The sequence below is a fragment of the Balaenoptera acutorostrata genome, chromosome 3 (assembly GCF_949987535.1).
Source record: "Balaenoptera acutorostrata chromosome 3, mBalAcu1.1, whole genome shotgun sequence".
Classification (NCBI taxonomy): Eukaryota; Metazoa; Chordata; class Mammalia; order Artiodactyla; family Balaenopteridae; genus Balaenoptera; species Balaenoptera acutorostrata.
Window position 1 is genome coordinate 146116054 of NC_080066.1, and position 16868 is coordinate 146132921.

Below are 16868 nucleotides of genomic sequence, written 5' to 3' on the forward strand. Positions count from 1 at the left end.
TGCTATGATTTATCAGCAGGCGTACAGAATACTCTGGGAATAACCATCAGAAACACTTACCCTGGTCTTTGTGAAAACACAGAAGGGTTAAATAACCAAATTATGATTAAAAACTAACAGTTCCAACCTTTCCCTCTGTAGCTTTTTATCATGGGGCAGCATTTAAGGTGAAAACTTTCTGTCCATTTGTATGTATGCATCTATTCCTGTTAGGTCAACAACTATAATATTAAACATTATTATGAATTCATGTTTTTTATGCTCACTGCAATATAATATCCTAGATTGTGCTTTGATCCTTTAAGATTCTCCAGCTATAGTGAGAACACGATCTATAAAACATACCAAGTTTGGATTTCCTTTTCAGTACACTCATCACAATCTAATAAGGACAACAAGGTGTTATCTTTTCTAAACAGTTCTTCATAGAATGGCATTGTCTCCAGCAAAAATTTATTTGCTGAAATGACATAATATTTTTCTGTATGTGGGGAAAGTCGTTTCTCTTTCATATCAGATATTTTCTTTTAATGAAATCTGACTGAAATGACGAGTGACTTTTCACTTCTCTTGCTTGAGAACACGGTGAAGTATATTTTAAGAACAAACTTGGGATTTTAGTCTTTCATTGCCCTAAGTAAAGTAGTACCTAAGCCAAGAAAGTCAAATAGTATGTAGATTCTATGAATGGGCAATATCTAGAGGACTCAAGTTCTAAAATGGTGATAGTCTCCCAAAAATGGTTTGCTAAAAGAATAATTCTGTAACAAACTGTGTTTTAAAGTGAGCATGATCCACAACTTAAATGAGTTCTGATTTTCAATTATGAAAGGCAGCAGCACCTCTATTAGAATCAAGAGGCTTGTTGTAGAGAATAATGACCAGAACAAAAAAGAAAAAAAATTCCAAACTTCCAATCAATTCACCATTCCCTATAGATGTTATTAAAATAGAGAATTTTTTACAAAGACCAATTCAATTTTCCGTTTATTCCCTAAGCATCTGAAGTTTGACTAAAATAAATAACTGAGTAAATGTAATCTCTTGTCACATATTCCCTTGTACCTCAAAGGTTAGAATAGAATTTTGTGCCCAGACTAACCAGCAAGTTCTTTTTTTTTTCCTCTTAAGAAGAAAATATAAATTCTCCCTGTCTAATTAAACTAAACTTTATAAAATAATTAAAATGTATATATTGAAATATCTTTAGGTAGTATGTGTTCATTTAATAATTAGTAATAATGTCTAATGTTATATTCAAACAAAATGCAGAATTATGACTTCTCTCTAGGCTTCTGTTATTGTCCTTTGAGCAAAAGAATTTATATTACTCTGGTTAAAGAATATTTTCTTAACTCAGAGTTTTTAATGTGTATGTCTGAAAGGCAGTGTGATTTCCTTAACATATAAAAATGGCATTATTTGATCCAGTATCAGGGTAATATTTTCTCTGAGATATTTTTTCCTAATGATGTTAGTTTTTACAAACTATTCCATATTATCACCACTTTCCTTTGTGAACATCAGGGTGATTGTGTAATATGGCTAGTTCATTGGTTCCCAGGTCTCTGGAGAATGTCATGAAATTTCTAAAATTCTAGCCTAGATCAAGGCAATAACTGAGGCCTGCAAATGATTTTCCACTATTTTTGAGAGCCTAAATAAAATCAGTAAGACTACACTAAACATCAAGTTTCTTTGCTTTTGTCTGAAGTCATGTCAACAATGGTATATCAACAACTGTTCAGCACTTAATGACATTGTAGAAATGTATGGGTTCTACATGTGGAGTCAACAAACACCAAAAAGGTTGGGAAACACTGAATTAATAACATTAATTAATTTAATAAAATACATTCTCTGGACATAAAAATATAAGTCTTTTTGTGTTCCAAGTTAACTGTCCCATGGGGGCGTTGGTTATTGAGCAATAATATTCTCAACGTTATTGGTCAGATCCAGCAGTTCTCAAACTTAATGGTCTCAGGATTCCTTTACACACTTAAAAATTATTAAGGACCTCAAATAGCTTGTTTATGTGAGTTATAGCTGGTGATATTTACTGCACTGAAAATTAAAACTGAGAAATTTTTTAAATGTTTATTTATTTGCTTCAAAATGAGAATAATAAGGCCTTTCTATGTTAATATAAATAATATTGCTATGGGAAAAATAGTATTTTCCAAAATTTTAAAAATCTACTAAAAAAGATGGCATTGTTTTACATTTTTTCATATTCATTTTGATGTCTGGTTTAATAGAAGGCAGCTAGATTCTCACATCTGCTTCTGTACTCAATCTGTTGTGATATGTTGTTTTGGTTGAAGAATATGAAGAAACAAATCCAACCTCACAGTTCCGTAGTTAGAAAAGAAAGGACTATCTTAATAACATTTTCTTATAATTGTGGATATTCTTTGACACTACATCAAAATTTTTCAGTTGGTAGTCTATTAAAAGTTAGTGGAAGCATAGAATCTAAAACCCTGTCAAGGACAATTTCATACTCCTATGTATTAAAATCCATTGGACACACTACTGTATGTAAAATAAACAAGGATCTACTCTATAGCACAGGGAACTGTGTTCAATATCTTATAATAACCTATAATGGAAAAGAATCTGAGAAAGAATAGATAGATAGATAGATATAACTGAATCACTTTGCTATACACCTGAAACTAATACAACATTGTAAATCAACTATACTTCACTAAAAAGTTGTTTGTTCTGGGAAAAAAAAGTCCATTGGTCTGTCCTGAACGTTTAATGGATCTTATATACAGGTATGATTTTGTAACATTTTTTGATCACATGGAAACTATAAGTTCTTCCAAGTGTTGACTATATCCAAAATCATTTTAATTAATATAACCACCAAGCTCATTAAAAACGCCTTGGAAGCATTGGAAGCTCTCAAGCTCATGGTGATGTACATTTTCCACAGTTCTAATTTTTGCTTAAAACGTAGAGTTTCTTCTTTGGCAAAAAAAAAAAAAAAAAAAAAAAACCAACAAATCCTGTCTGTTTTCCATGAATTGACAGTCTCATTTCATTCATTTTCAAGAAAATGTCTACCAGACATCTAAGTCTGAATAGTCATAGTTTGTCAGATGTTGTTTCAAGTAAAAATGGTGTTCTGTGTAAAACCTGGCTAGTTCAGCTTGCAACTCAAACTATTGCCTAAGTACTTTAACCTGAGACAACTGTCATTCTTTGTTATGCATCAGAAGTGTTTTATTTCATACTTTCCATTTTGTCACACTCAAGGGACAAGTTTTAATTAAATTGAGGTAGTATTTACTGTTTCATTGAGGAAAGTGTTAAACTGTTAGTACATAGTGGTGAATAATACAATAACTATTCACACTATTTGGATCCACTGCCTTGATTTTTTACTATAGTACCAACCCACCATTGCTTTTGTACTATCAGTACAAATGTCAACATAGTGTAAGAGACAAATAATGTCTTAGTATTATTATTAAAATAATTTGGCCTTGTGGACCCCTGAAAGGATCTCAGGGACCCTTACAGGTCTGTGGACCACACTTAAAGAACTGCTAGTATAATCAAATGAGCAGAGTGGTTTCTTGGAAACATCCTGGGTCAAAATTACGTGTGTTCTCTTTTTCATTTAGACCATGTTACAGTGGTATTCTCATTCCAGAGATCTTATTCTTTAGGGAAATGACCACCGGTACCATGCTTAATATAAATGATTCACCCTTGACACTCTGATCCAGATTCATTCTAGGACAGGGAACAGAGTTTCTCCTCCCTGATTCAAAATAATAGAAGACTTCACAAAGTCTTTTGAAGATACAACCAGAAAATGTAATTCCCAGCTAACTTTACTCATCTCCAATGTGATACTACTTCTATATTTGTATAGTAACTAATGTTTCCCTAGGGTCTCCTTTCTACTTATAGGTGCACAGAGAGCCCTCTTTTAAGTCATAACCTAGTTGATGGAAGATAGTTTTATTAGGGATATCTTTGGGGATGTCTTCTTTTTTTATAACTAGTTTGGAACATTTAAAATTGGTGAGATTTTAAATAAAAATACAATTTTCAGCTATTTCTAAAAAAATCAGATTGACATTACTGGGCCAGCACGACATATATCAGTACTCAGCTGGCATTCTTTATACCCTCCAGCCTACTTTACTTATTTGCATTAAATGCCTGGCTCCTATAGACTTTTGAGTAACTGATTTCCACTCTCATTCATTATTGTCTAGTTTCTCCTCATTTATAACAACATATTTATTTTGCTATTTATTCTAGTTTGATAGCAAAACAGATTTTTGAGACTTCAAAAAAAGGATTGTTTTCATATCGTTTCTAACAGGAGAGACACTATCCAGTATGGTATATTAGTTGTTGACATTTTGAAGAAAACTAAAATAGTAATAATATATTTTAGCTATGAATTTTCAGTTTACAAATTATTTTAAATGGTTGTTCTTTGACATTCTGCTAAATATACAGGATTTTACATTGATTTGTTTTTCATTCATCTAATTAAGTGTCCCCTCTACGTTTTATGTACATTGAAAATTGAAAATGGAATTCCCCCCATCCTTTTCTTATTATTTAATGCTCACAGAATTATATTTATCATTGAAACTAAGAATAGCTTAACTGTGAAGTGTACGATCGCCACTTTGAAATCTGAGTTGCAAATGAAATTTGATTAGCTAGCCTGAGAAGATATAGCTAACTAGAAATTAATAGCTATAGAGTTAACAGTTTTATAGTTTAGACAGTCTATAAGTGGCATGGTCTTTTTTTTTTATTTAAAAAAAGTGATATACATGCTCATTTTAGAAAATTAATATAAGCAAAAAAAAAAAAAAAAGAGTTCCTGTAAGACTGCCTTTAATAAATAACAACTGTTAAAACTCTGCTTTTATCATTCTGGTTTTTTTCCCATGCATTCAAGTATTTTATATAAATGGATCATTATGGCAAGGCAGTGATTAAGAGCTCTGGTTCCGGAGTCTCCAGGCTTGGCAATGAATCTCAGCTTTATCACTTACTAGATGTGTGGCTTTCAGAACGTTACTTCACCTCTATAACCTTAATCATCTGTAAAATGAAAAATAATAATACTATTTGCCTCATAGGGTTGTTTTAAAGTTTAAATTTTAAAATGCATATAAATCACTTACCACAGTGTTTGAAATATAAGAAACGATCACTAAATGTTAGCTATTGTTATGAAACTATATTTTAACCTATCTCATTCATTTAGTAACATTCTTTCTATGTCATGTACATCTTTACATGTTTTTAAATTATCTTCTACAACATTAATATCAATTATTGTTCAGTATTCAGATTTGTGGGTATAGCATAGTTTTTTTCACCAGTCCCTATTTTGCATATTTTAGTTGTTACCTATTTCCTAGTTTTAAATATAATGCTGTGATAGTCTACTGGAAGTGAAATGTTTTAGAATCTTCTCTTAATTAAACTTAGCAACTTGTATTAATTCTACCTTTGTTGAAAGTGTATGCCAAACTTTTAGGCCCATGGTTCCCATAATTCATATGGATATCAGGAAGAGATCATTTTTGCATCTTCATGAATTCAATTCAATGATATTCTAGAAGGAGCAGTCTTTAGCATTTGCTTTTGACAGATTTACTGACAGATATTTTAAAAATTATGGATCCAAAGTTGTTTGAAAAGTCAACAGTATTGAGTATGTAAAAGTATTGCACTATCAGGCACCAAATATTGAGTATCAGCCCTAGTGTGCCACTTTATACCTTTGTTAGAACTAGTAAACCTCAGTTTCTATATCTGTAACATCATCATACTAAATTAAGTAGCCTCTAAAGTCCCTTCTAGACCTATAATTCTATTCCTTTGCAATAAGTTTCTACACTGACTGAATAAATATTATCATTCTCTTTAGCCCTTCTCTCTGATATTATGTTAATATCCAATTAATGTAAAATAATTTACATTTATTTATTTCAGCTTTTGCATTTCATGCTACTACATAAAGTTAAAGATTATGAAGTGAAAACGTTCTAACTTCGTTTAAGATCTTTCTCATTTAGGCCAAGCTTTGTCTCTGTTAAGTGGAATATTGATTTCTGTTGGTATTCACTAGCATTTTGTTTAAGTTATAGGATGACAGGGAAGTGAGAACTGTAGAAATACAAGGAATAGTGAAATTAAGAATACTAGCTTTCAGTTAATTTAATATCTTTGTTTCCTATAAACTTCTTTTTAAAGGTTTGGGGTATGTTTTGTGTAAAAGCAGCTCAACAAAAATAATCTGTGCCATCATTATTTCAGCAGCAGAATTGATTAGATATAGCCATGATTCAAATCTGTATAGTTAACTGGCCATGTCTCATTCATGACTTTAATAGACAGCATATACCAAACTAAATTATTTCCTAGATCTTTATATTTTTAAATGATACATATTCTAAAATTGGCCATGTATTTTCTTGCCCAAAACTTCAGGATTATCTGCTCTCCCTTTTCATCCTACTTTCATTAAAGACAAAACACACATTAATTCAGAAATTCATTCAATGAATATTTTTTGTGCATATTATGTCAAGTGCTGTGCTAGGTTTTGGCAATATAGCAATGCATAGACTTACTAACCATGACCTCAAGGATCTTATAGTGGAGCAGATGTGAAAAAGAAAAAAAAAAAAAAAAATACAACAAATCTATCAAAGCTTTGATAGCCTAAAAGAGCTCTTCTAATCTTATAGGGGAAAAAAAAAAGAAATAAAATGAGTAAAGGGCAGGAATAGCCATTTCATAAAAAGAATTAAATTCAGCAGATAAATATGTGGGAGAAAAATGTACCCTCACAGAAATCTGTTAAAAATTTTGTAGTCAAATTGATAACTATTTTTAAATTATAATCATCCATGCTATAATGAGCAGTGACATGAATATTCCTAGTCACACTAGTAGGAATATAACTTTGTATAACCTTGCAAGCAAACAATGTATATAAAAAATTTTTTATGTTTTAACCAATCATATTATTTCCAGAAATTTTTCAATGGAAGTTATCAAAGAGGACATGAAAGACTTATGTACAAGATTATTTATCACAGCATTATTCATATTCATGAAAAATTAGAACCAACCTTTATGTCTATGGTTAAATAACTTGTATAATAATATGTATATATATGAGTTATTTATATAACCTAAAAAATCATATCTTTAAGAATATTTAATGACATAGGAAAATGCTTAAAATAAAATATGTAGTTTAAAAAAGTACTAAACAAAATTGCATAGGGATTAAATTACAGGTTATTTTAAAATCTATATTATTTTTTAAACCAGAAAAATATAAGTTTTTGTTGGTTTGTTTTGTTATGTAGACAGGATCTGGTAATGATGAGGATGGATGTCTTTTGCCTACTTTTCAGATTTATGGCAAATCTTCATAAAGCCAACTATTTGGTTGTGTTTGTAACTCTGTTTATACCATAGCATTTTTATATGCAGGCTAAGCCATTCCAAATCTTGCTGGATAGAAAATTATATTTCAATGGAAGTTTGAAAATAAACTTTTTTCTATCTCCTACACAAATAATAAATAATTCTTAAAAACATACTATTTAAAACTTATCTATTTCAAAATGCCTAATAACTTTTTTATACCATACCTGTGATGGGCTTCATTATTTCTTTTTAGACAGATACGAAACTTGGGGAAAAAGAGCATGGATTGAATTATTCCCTGGCTAGTGGGCAGGAAATAACTTGCTTAAAAGTCTAATTTTGTATAGATTGTATTATTTTGGAATCAAAGCTATTATAGAAACTTAGGGATCAAAATTATAAATGTACAATAAAATATAAATAAATATTTGAAATGTTAATAAACCATTAGAAATCGGAGCCTTTAAAATAAAGGATTTCCTAAGTATAAAAATTTTTGTTAAGTGGGTGGGGCAGTTGGTAGAGCTGTGACTTGCTACCAAGATTCTAATTTTTGACTTAATTCTTCATTATTCTTTGCAATATTTCCTTGAACTTCTCTATCCTTTTATTGGTTTGCCTTTCTCCAGAAATGCATTATTTATTTTTCCCCGACACACTTATAGAATTATTGCTTCTCTTACTTTCATTTCTTTCTTTTCTCTTTTTTTTTTTTTTTTTTTAAATTTATTTTTTATTTTTTATTTATTTATTTATTTTTTTAATAGCTACTTTATTTATTTATTTATTTTTGGCTGTGTTGGGTCTTCGGTTCGTGCGAGGGCTTTCTCCGGCTACGGCAAGCGGGGGCCACTCTTCATCGCGGTGCGGGGACCGCTCTTCATCGCGGTGCAGGGACCACTCTTCATCGCGGTGCGCGGGCCTTTCACTATCGCGGCCCCTCCCGTTGCGGGGCACAGGCTCCAGACGCGCAGGCTCAGTAGTTGTGGCTCACGGGCCCAGCTGCTCCGCGGCATGTGGGATCTTCCCAGACCAGGGCTCGAACCCGTGTCCCCTGCATTAGCAGGCAGACTCTCAACCACTGCGCCACCAGGGAAGCCCCTCTTTTCTCTTTTTTAGTTTGCCTTAATAAATCACAAATGAAACAGAATTGTTTTACAACGAAGCACCAGTTTTACTGAAAGGGCTGAAATATAGTGAATTGAAATATTAACCAGATTCCCAAAAGAATTTCTTTATTTACAAGAGTTTGTTTATATTTTGAGTTCTCAAGTAAAACTTTTTTAAAAACCTCCTTCTCCAGTCACAACTACCAGAAGCAATCTATAGCTGTACCCATATGTTCTGAGTGATACTGGTTGGAAGAGAAACAATTTCTAAAAAAAAAAGTTTTCTTTCCTGTCATTGATACCCATACTTTAAAAAAGAAATTGGCATAATAAAATAGGATTAAAAATGTCTGTCTCTCAGGGTAGTTCTGAAGGTAAGTTAGATAATTCTAAAAATAAAACAATTCAATCCCTAGGACAAACAAACAAAATTTTTTTTAATCTATACAATCTTAATCTAAATCAATACAAAATATATCAGGGGAGAAAAAGGGGAAATCTACATTAGTCATTCTATAATGAGAGCCCAAATTTAATGAAGAGAACTGAGAGCCAGAGAATTTAATATAAGCTATGCTTTTTTTTATTGATATGTCTCCAAAAAGCTAATGGACCTCTCTAAGACCTGCGTTCTCTCATCAATAAAACAAACACACAAAATATATAACCTTTTCTCACAGTTCTTCACCAAACATCTTGCAGCTAAAGAGATGTGTTAATGCATACATCCAGTGATATGGGTGCCTACCTTAAGTGGCTTCTACAACCCCCAAATTTCTTGAAGTTTCATATTTTATTTCAAAAATCAATATAAAGTTGGATTTCTACTCCAAAATCTTATTTTTGCCTTTAAAAAATATTACACTTACAGCTACTTATTATTGGCAAGAGAGATGAGGGTGAGATGGGGTGATTTTCTACTTTGTTAATAATGGAAATAATTTTACAGTGAGCTCAGTTTTGGAGAACTGCGGTAAATCAAAGGGAATCAACAATCCATATTGTGTTAGTATCCAGGCAATTTCTTTTGTTGCGTGATATATCTAAAATTCAAGCTCTTATTAAAAAAAGGTGAATACAAATAGCAGTCATTTCACTACTTTAGTGACCACATCCTGGTAATTAATTCCTGAGGATAGATTACCCAGTAATTAATTCCTGAAGAAATATTCCCAGAATGTTGCAAAACAGGTGATATAGTGCAATCTTTTCAGACAATTTTTAATGGATATCTTGTTAAATATATTCAGGCTGAGAGGCTGAATAGAAGATTGAAATGATTTTGATCCTCCGATTTATGTCTTAACAATCTCAGTAAAAATATTTATAAAAGGATTTCTTCAGGGTACAAAAATCATTAGTGATAATATTTTTTGTTTTGCAGGTAACATTTCAGTTTTCATATATCATTATTATAAACTAATAATCTCAACCAACCTGTAATCCCTACAATTCTTTACATCCAATTCTCAAGCTTCATTTATATTGCAGTGATTTTATATGTAGTGTAAACATTTGCAGTTTAGCCTCTCTTAGTTATTGATACAGAATGTTTATAGCCTCAGAAAAATATGTATAAAATTAGCTAACAATGTGAGGCTTTTATAATTATCATGAAGAGTAAAGTTCATTTTATCCAAATGCTAATATTTTGTGATTTCTTTTAAATTCTATTCAAAGAAAAATAGTAATCAGGTATCTGGATTAGCTGTGAATTTCTTTTATTTATACTACTCCATCATAATTGATGATTAAGGGTTGACTAGCATAAATGAGAGCATTACGTCTTAAAATCTATCGATTTGACTTTTCTCTACAATTCAAATTTTAGTATATGTGACAAATCTTTTTCATATTCTTTCTGAAGTTTTTCAATATTAGGGATAATTACCTGTATCAGGAGCCACAAAAAATCACATGGCACTTGATTTACAACCACTTGTGGCTTTGATAACCGCATTGGTTTTCTAAAGTCTTCCTCTTACGATAGTTAAGGATTCACAAAATCAGATTTAAATACAGACAATTGGTGTCAGGCATTGACAGATGAGCTGTCTGCTCCTAAAAATCTTTGTGTAAATTGGTATATAGTCTGTTTTTCATGTTCAGAGTTCAATGGTGATTGTCTTTTCTCTTCTTATATTTCATTCTTTAAGCTTCTGTAGTTGCACTTGCATTTGGAATTGAAATGATTTAGGAAAAATTTCATCCATACATTAATGTGGTAACATAAAATTTCTTCCATAAATGAGATAGATAAACAGACACACAGGGACATGTATACATATACATCCTCTTATAAGCATCAGGTTTTTTCCAACCCATTTATTTCCAGGCCTATTAAGGTAATACAGCTTTAAAGTAGAAACCAGGAACGGTGGATGTTGGTCTTAGATTTGTCATTAATATCCTGTGTAACCTTGAAGAAACTACCTCATGTTGCTGGACTTGATGTAATTTTAAGCTTTCCAGAAATAAAAGATAATGTAGAAAATGGTGTTCACTTGTTACTGTATAACAATGCAGTTTCTAAAAGTTTTCAGAAAGCAGCATGAAACATTAGACTCTATATTTTTTTATAGAAAACTACGTTGTTTATAATCAAGATATTGTGTCAATTTAAAATGGAAAATAGCTTTTGATATAAAGATGTTCTCTGAAATCAAAGAAAATAGCATAAGAAAATGACTAAATAATATGAACTCACTGTCCATCCAGAGGCCCTTTCTTATAGACTGTTTCCATTCTAATTAGTATCCACTGTTTCTAAATTTAAGAACTCTGTTCAACCAAGAAGGGTAAGAATCAGTGATTATCTTTAGAGTACAATATTTAATTAATGTTGAAGAATTAGTAAAAACTATTTATATCAAGTAAAACCAAAAGTTGACACAATTCTTATGGATCAAGATGCTTTTTTTCAAAGTGAAAATCCAATTTTCTCAGTATTATTCCAAGCAATCTACTTATGCTATCAGAGATATCCTACAAGGGATAAGACAACTATAGCCTGTCTCCAGAAACTATAATTTTGTAGCACGGTCAGATTTCTTATTTTTCCTGAGGACTTTAACACTGGGAATTTGGCATCACATTGATACTTCATCAGTTGTCTCCTAATACAAGCAAGAGAATCACAACTAACTTGAGCTATGCTGGTCTGAATGGAGACCATCATTCTGCACATGTAGGAATCCATAATGTAAAAGCACTTGGTCTGAAGCTTCCTTCCAATCTCCCCCCTACTCTTTTTTTAGTTTGACTTCCTCTTTAACCAAAATATTATTGTTACAGCTCTATTAAAAAGCAAAGGGATTTCTAGTTTATACCTAACCTAATAAAACACTTTGGGTTTAGAATCTTCCTTTTCTCATTTACACAATGAGGTGAAACAAATTTTTAAAACAGCAGTTTTACTTTTCTTTTTTTCCTATCTTACCCAAAAGGAAAAAATAACTGAAATAACTGAAAGCTTTGAGGGAGTAAATGTATCTAACTTTGGTCTGGCATTAAAATTTTCTGGTTGGGCAGCACAATTGTTTAATTGGGAATCTCAGTGACAGCTGAACAACCTCAATGCTTGGGTTAACAAGCAGAGGAGCTTCACTCTGTCACCTGTCAAGAATGATGCTTGTCAGGACTGATCTTTCCACTTAAGGAACACTCATGTTTCTAGTCATAGCACTGATGTTTTCTGATATTACAATGGAATAGACACTAAAGGAGACAAAGTTTTCTGCATAGGTATATTTGTAATTCTTTGTTTTTCGTAAGCCAAATGCAAATGTAACACTACTCCAGACACTGCTTCATGAGAAGTCCCCAAGATAACCAAAAGTAAGTGCCCATTTCCTCATCTTAGGAATAGTGTCATAACAAAGACTGAATTCTAGTGACCAACCTGTCTGCAGAGCATGTCATATAGCCTCTGGGTTAGTTAACTCCTTGGCTTGGCCTCCTAAGATGTATCTCAAAGAGTCAATTGATGTTTTTGCATGTATTATTTACTAATGTTTAGAAAAATTTTTAAGTTCACTTTTTCTTTATTCTGTCTTTTTTACCCATCTTCCCTCATTGTAGCAAATTAGACGGCCGGATGAAAGCAAAGGAGTTGCTAGTAGAGTTGGATCCCTCAAAGTAAATATGTTTCTAACATTTTTTGGCAAGATTTCGTCTATAGCCTACACTTCTTCCTTTTTGGAGGGTGGTGGGAGGAAGGGGGCTTTTTCCATTTTTCACCATCCCATTTTGTTTTATTTTAATATTTTTATTGGCTGTTGGGTCATTTTTGTTTGTTTGTTTCAGCTACACATAGAGCAACCAGCTGAAGGCAAGCTGCCAAATAACTAGCTTTGAGTGGCACCACAAACAAGAGAAAGGGCAACTGCCTCATTACAGGTGCCTGTAATTTGGGGTTCTAGAGTAAACCGTTCCTCTGATTGATGTCACTGACTATGTGTTAAGTTCCTGTTACACAGAGAACTAATATTTATTTTCAGAATGTTATATCCCCTTTTTACTTTTTTTTGTTAAATGTTATTTTAGTGTCATTACCATTTGTAGTTCATTCCAGAAAATAATTATTATGAGTTAATAACATGTATTTTATATATATATATATATATATATATATATAAAATCTTAAGAATTAGAGAGAAAAGGAATTTCATATGATGCTTGCTAGTATAGTGGGCTCACATATAGCTAATAGTAAGCACTCTTAATCCCCTTTGTTTTATTTGTCAAAAGTTAAAAAATGTATATAACAATCAGCAGAAACATATATATATATATATATATATATATATATATATATAAATGTTTGCCCATTTGTGTATGTGACCTACTAATACACCACTTAAAGATTTCTGATCTAATGGTCCCATTTGGTAGTTGTTAAATATCCATTTGGTCAATTTATCTTGGGCACTCGATACTCTAACATTTAATCACAATGAAAGGTAAATAAATTATCACCCTTAAGAGACATAGACATAGCCAATTAATCACTTTTAATGCTGCCACCATAAATGCAAGTTAGAAAATTTGCTGAATTTTAAAAATATGCAGAGAAATCTACCTCAATATTAACCACTTCTTCTATCTCAGTCCCATTTGTCCTTACAGCAATAGTAACTGCTAAATTAATCAAAATGACATAATTCACTGCACTGGGATGTCCCAAAATTCAATAACTACTTTGAGGCTAATATTAAGTCATTTTAAAATTTTACACACCTCCAATTTATTTCCATTTAACAATTTATGAAGCACTAATTTCTGCACTCTTTCCTCTCCTTGCCTCTTCTGCCTTCTTAATTTTACTTTTTTGTTGTTGTTTATTTATCTGTGTGTGCACACACATGAGTGCACATGGATGAGGGTGTGTCTGTATGTTTGTGTCCTTTATTCCAAACAAGCCATCTTCTCTGTTCTCTAACACTGCTATATACTGGGTAGCATTTTGTTGTTGTTGTTATTTCACTAAGAATAATCAGAGGGGATGGGAAGTGTTGATTATATACCTATTTCAGAAGCGAGGCAAGCTAAAATTATTTAGTCAGAAAAATATGACTTTATGTGTCTTGATGATATATCAGTAGCATTCCTCACTGTCTACCTGTGAGGTATCATATTTTAATTTTTTAAGGGAAGATAAATCCATTATTGTTGAGACTATGGATTATGACTCAGATTCAAGTGAAAAGGTGCAGTTTGACATAACTTTTTGGAAATGACTGATAGTGAAATAGAGATAAAATGGCATCCATACTGCAGCACCACCTGTTATAAACTGGATTGTGTGTGCGAGTACGCGTGTGTTTATCTCGAAGTTCAGCTTTTGGATGTGTAGAACTTCAAGTTGTAATTGTATGTTTATTGTTTTTAAGTGTATATACAATATGATTATGTGTATACACATAAATATATATAAGAACAAAATATACGTTTTAGGGTTCAATCAGTTTGTTTGAATATGGATGCAGCCTCAAATCAAAAAGAGTGTTTGGGAAAGAAAGGCAAATTTCATAATTTTTAAATGTCTTTATTCCATATTTCTACAAAATAGAAAATTTTAAAGTGAATCTCTAGAGGTTTATAAGGATAGTTAAGGTATTTATTTTCTCTAACACTTTGGGGAGAAAAGAGGCTTTAATTAAAATAAAATATTCTCTTCCTAGTCACGGTTTATTGAGCATGTATTCTTGCGCTATACAAAGATCTTCGACGTTTTGAAATGTTTGCCAAAGGCAGTGAGAAATGTATAACGCTATGATCTTATTTTTAAAAGGAAAAAGGAAAACTGAAAAGAGACCAAGTTGCTTTTTCAATTCATTTTCTGATGTTTACATGTAGCTCCATCGAAAGCTGGAGGAGCTCAGAGATCACCTAGAAGGCAATGTGAAAGGATACTCTCTCAGAGTAAATGTACGATTTCACCTGGTGATTTTTTTTTTTTTTTTTTCCTAAACTTCTGCTAACTGGTAATTCCAAATCTGATTGGTTTGTCCTCTCATCTCCATCTTTTTTACTTTCTGTCTCTTTTCTCCCTATCTCTTTCTTTCTTTTCTAACTGCAGCTTCATGCTCACATTTATGAAAGAAAGATTAAATTAGCATAGAAGACCTTTAAGCCACACTAACATTGCATTTGATTTAATAGCATTCTGGCTCCAATGCAAATTAAAACCTTTTTTTTTTTTTCAAAATCTGTGTTTCTTATACAATTGTATAATTTTCTGACGATCTTTTCATGAGACTTCATTTGGAGCTTTTCCATTTACTGTGTCTTCTGTCCCTGTTGGATGTGTCAGCAGGATTATAAATTATGGGCCGGATCCAAGTGATAGAGCCTTGATGATTCGATTTCATTTGTCAAGGAAAATATTCAGTGTTAGAGTCTCATTATAGGTAATCTGGCAAGTAGATACATCTATTCTGAGTTAATAGACTTCTCTTAACTCAGACTCTTTGGGAATAACTATAAGATATCATTTTTTGTCTAAAAATAAGAAAATTAGGCAGTAGGAATCTTCACTATGAACACTATTATGTAACATCTTACAAATACTTGAGATAATGGCTAATATAATATACCCAGGACAACAGTGAAGGAGAACAATACCTTATAGCCACTCAATACTGTGCATACGTCATATAGGCATACTAACAATAGTATTGTTTGTGACTGATAGTTCAGACTCAGAATGCTTGGTCCTTCTCCTGAATATATCTTTTCAAGATAAATGGAATTAAAATCTCTAAAATGGTACATGGTATAAATATGGTAGAAGAAAAGCTAAAATATTACAGTAAATAATTTCTGGCTCTATTTAACCTTGACCTCGTTATTTCTGAGGCTTTAAAAAAAAGTTCCTATGAAACTTAGCCCTGATTTACTTCTCCCAAGATTATTGTCATACATTTAATTCATATTGCTATAATAATTTTGTTATGAAGGATAGAATAAAAAATAATAGTGCTATGATAATTCTCTGGTTTCTCAGCTTTGTTTTTAATTATATACTATGTGTATTTTGTATATCTCTTCATTAAATTTCTGTTTACTAAAGTTCAAAGTTTTTTATTAATATCAGTCATTAAATTCTGATAGCTAAACAGAAAAGGAAATTAATACATGTCTCATTTTTCTACTTCTTTCTTTTGAGCCAGTCCTTCTTTTCAGTCATATTCTTAGAGAATTTGAAAAATTACCCACAATCATCCCCAGAATCTATCCCACTGTTTAAAAAAAAAAAAAAAAAAGATTAGTATGAATTTTATAATTAAATCAGTCTAGATATATCTGGATATCATTCTAGAAACTCCTAAAAAGATTCTGATAATGTATGTTTTTAGTGCCATACTCTTCCCTAACCAGTCATAAAAAATATGATTTTTCTTTCAGTGAAACCAAGACCAGAAAGTTGAGACTTGCTAAGGTCTATATGGTAGGGAGTTTGTGTTAGATTAGGGTTAAATTGAAATCTCTGTGCTTTGGAAATTGGTTTTCTCATGCCACTCTTCAATTTCTTTTTTTCAATACCTGTACTGCATGGTGGAGTACATAATAACTAGTCTCAGTGTCTTCATCTTTTGTTTCATTTCACTGGGTCACACTTTGTTCTGATTACCTTTCTTCTAAAAAGATTGAATATAAGGTGTATCCTTCTAAGATTCCTGTTAACTAGAAAAGTACGGAAAAACAAAAAATATATTGTCAAAAGGCAAATAATAGTATTTTCTCTACAGAGTTCAGCTAGGAAAAGACACAAATCAAAATCTTAGCTGAATGTTCAGTGTCTCTCCTTCG

The 16868-nt window shown here is 31.7% G+C and overlaps 1 protein-coding gene across 7 annotated transcripts in view; it reads left to right on the forward strand.

The window, feature by feature from the left end:
- Nucleotides 1-16868, forward strand: part of GPHN (gephyrin) — a 634333-nt gene that overhangs the window by 403465 nt on the left and 214000 nt on the right. For 3 of the 7 annotated variants that reach the window (XM_057543176.1, XM_057543175.1, XM_057543177.1), the window contains one exon: nt 12636-12692. The exons of 2 other annotated variants lie outside the window; for them this stretch is intronic. In XM_057543176.1, coding sequence (XP_057399159.1) covers nt 12636-12692 — 57 coding nt within the window. Of the gene's footprint in view, nt 1-12635; nt 12693-14912; nt 14985-16868 lie in introns of all 7 variants that reach the window. 2 more of the 7 variants (XM_007184311.3, XM_007184307.3) reach the window with 1 other exon arrangement.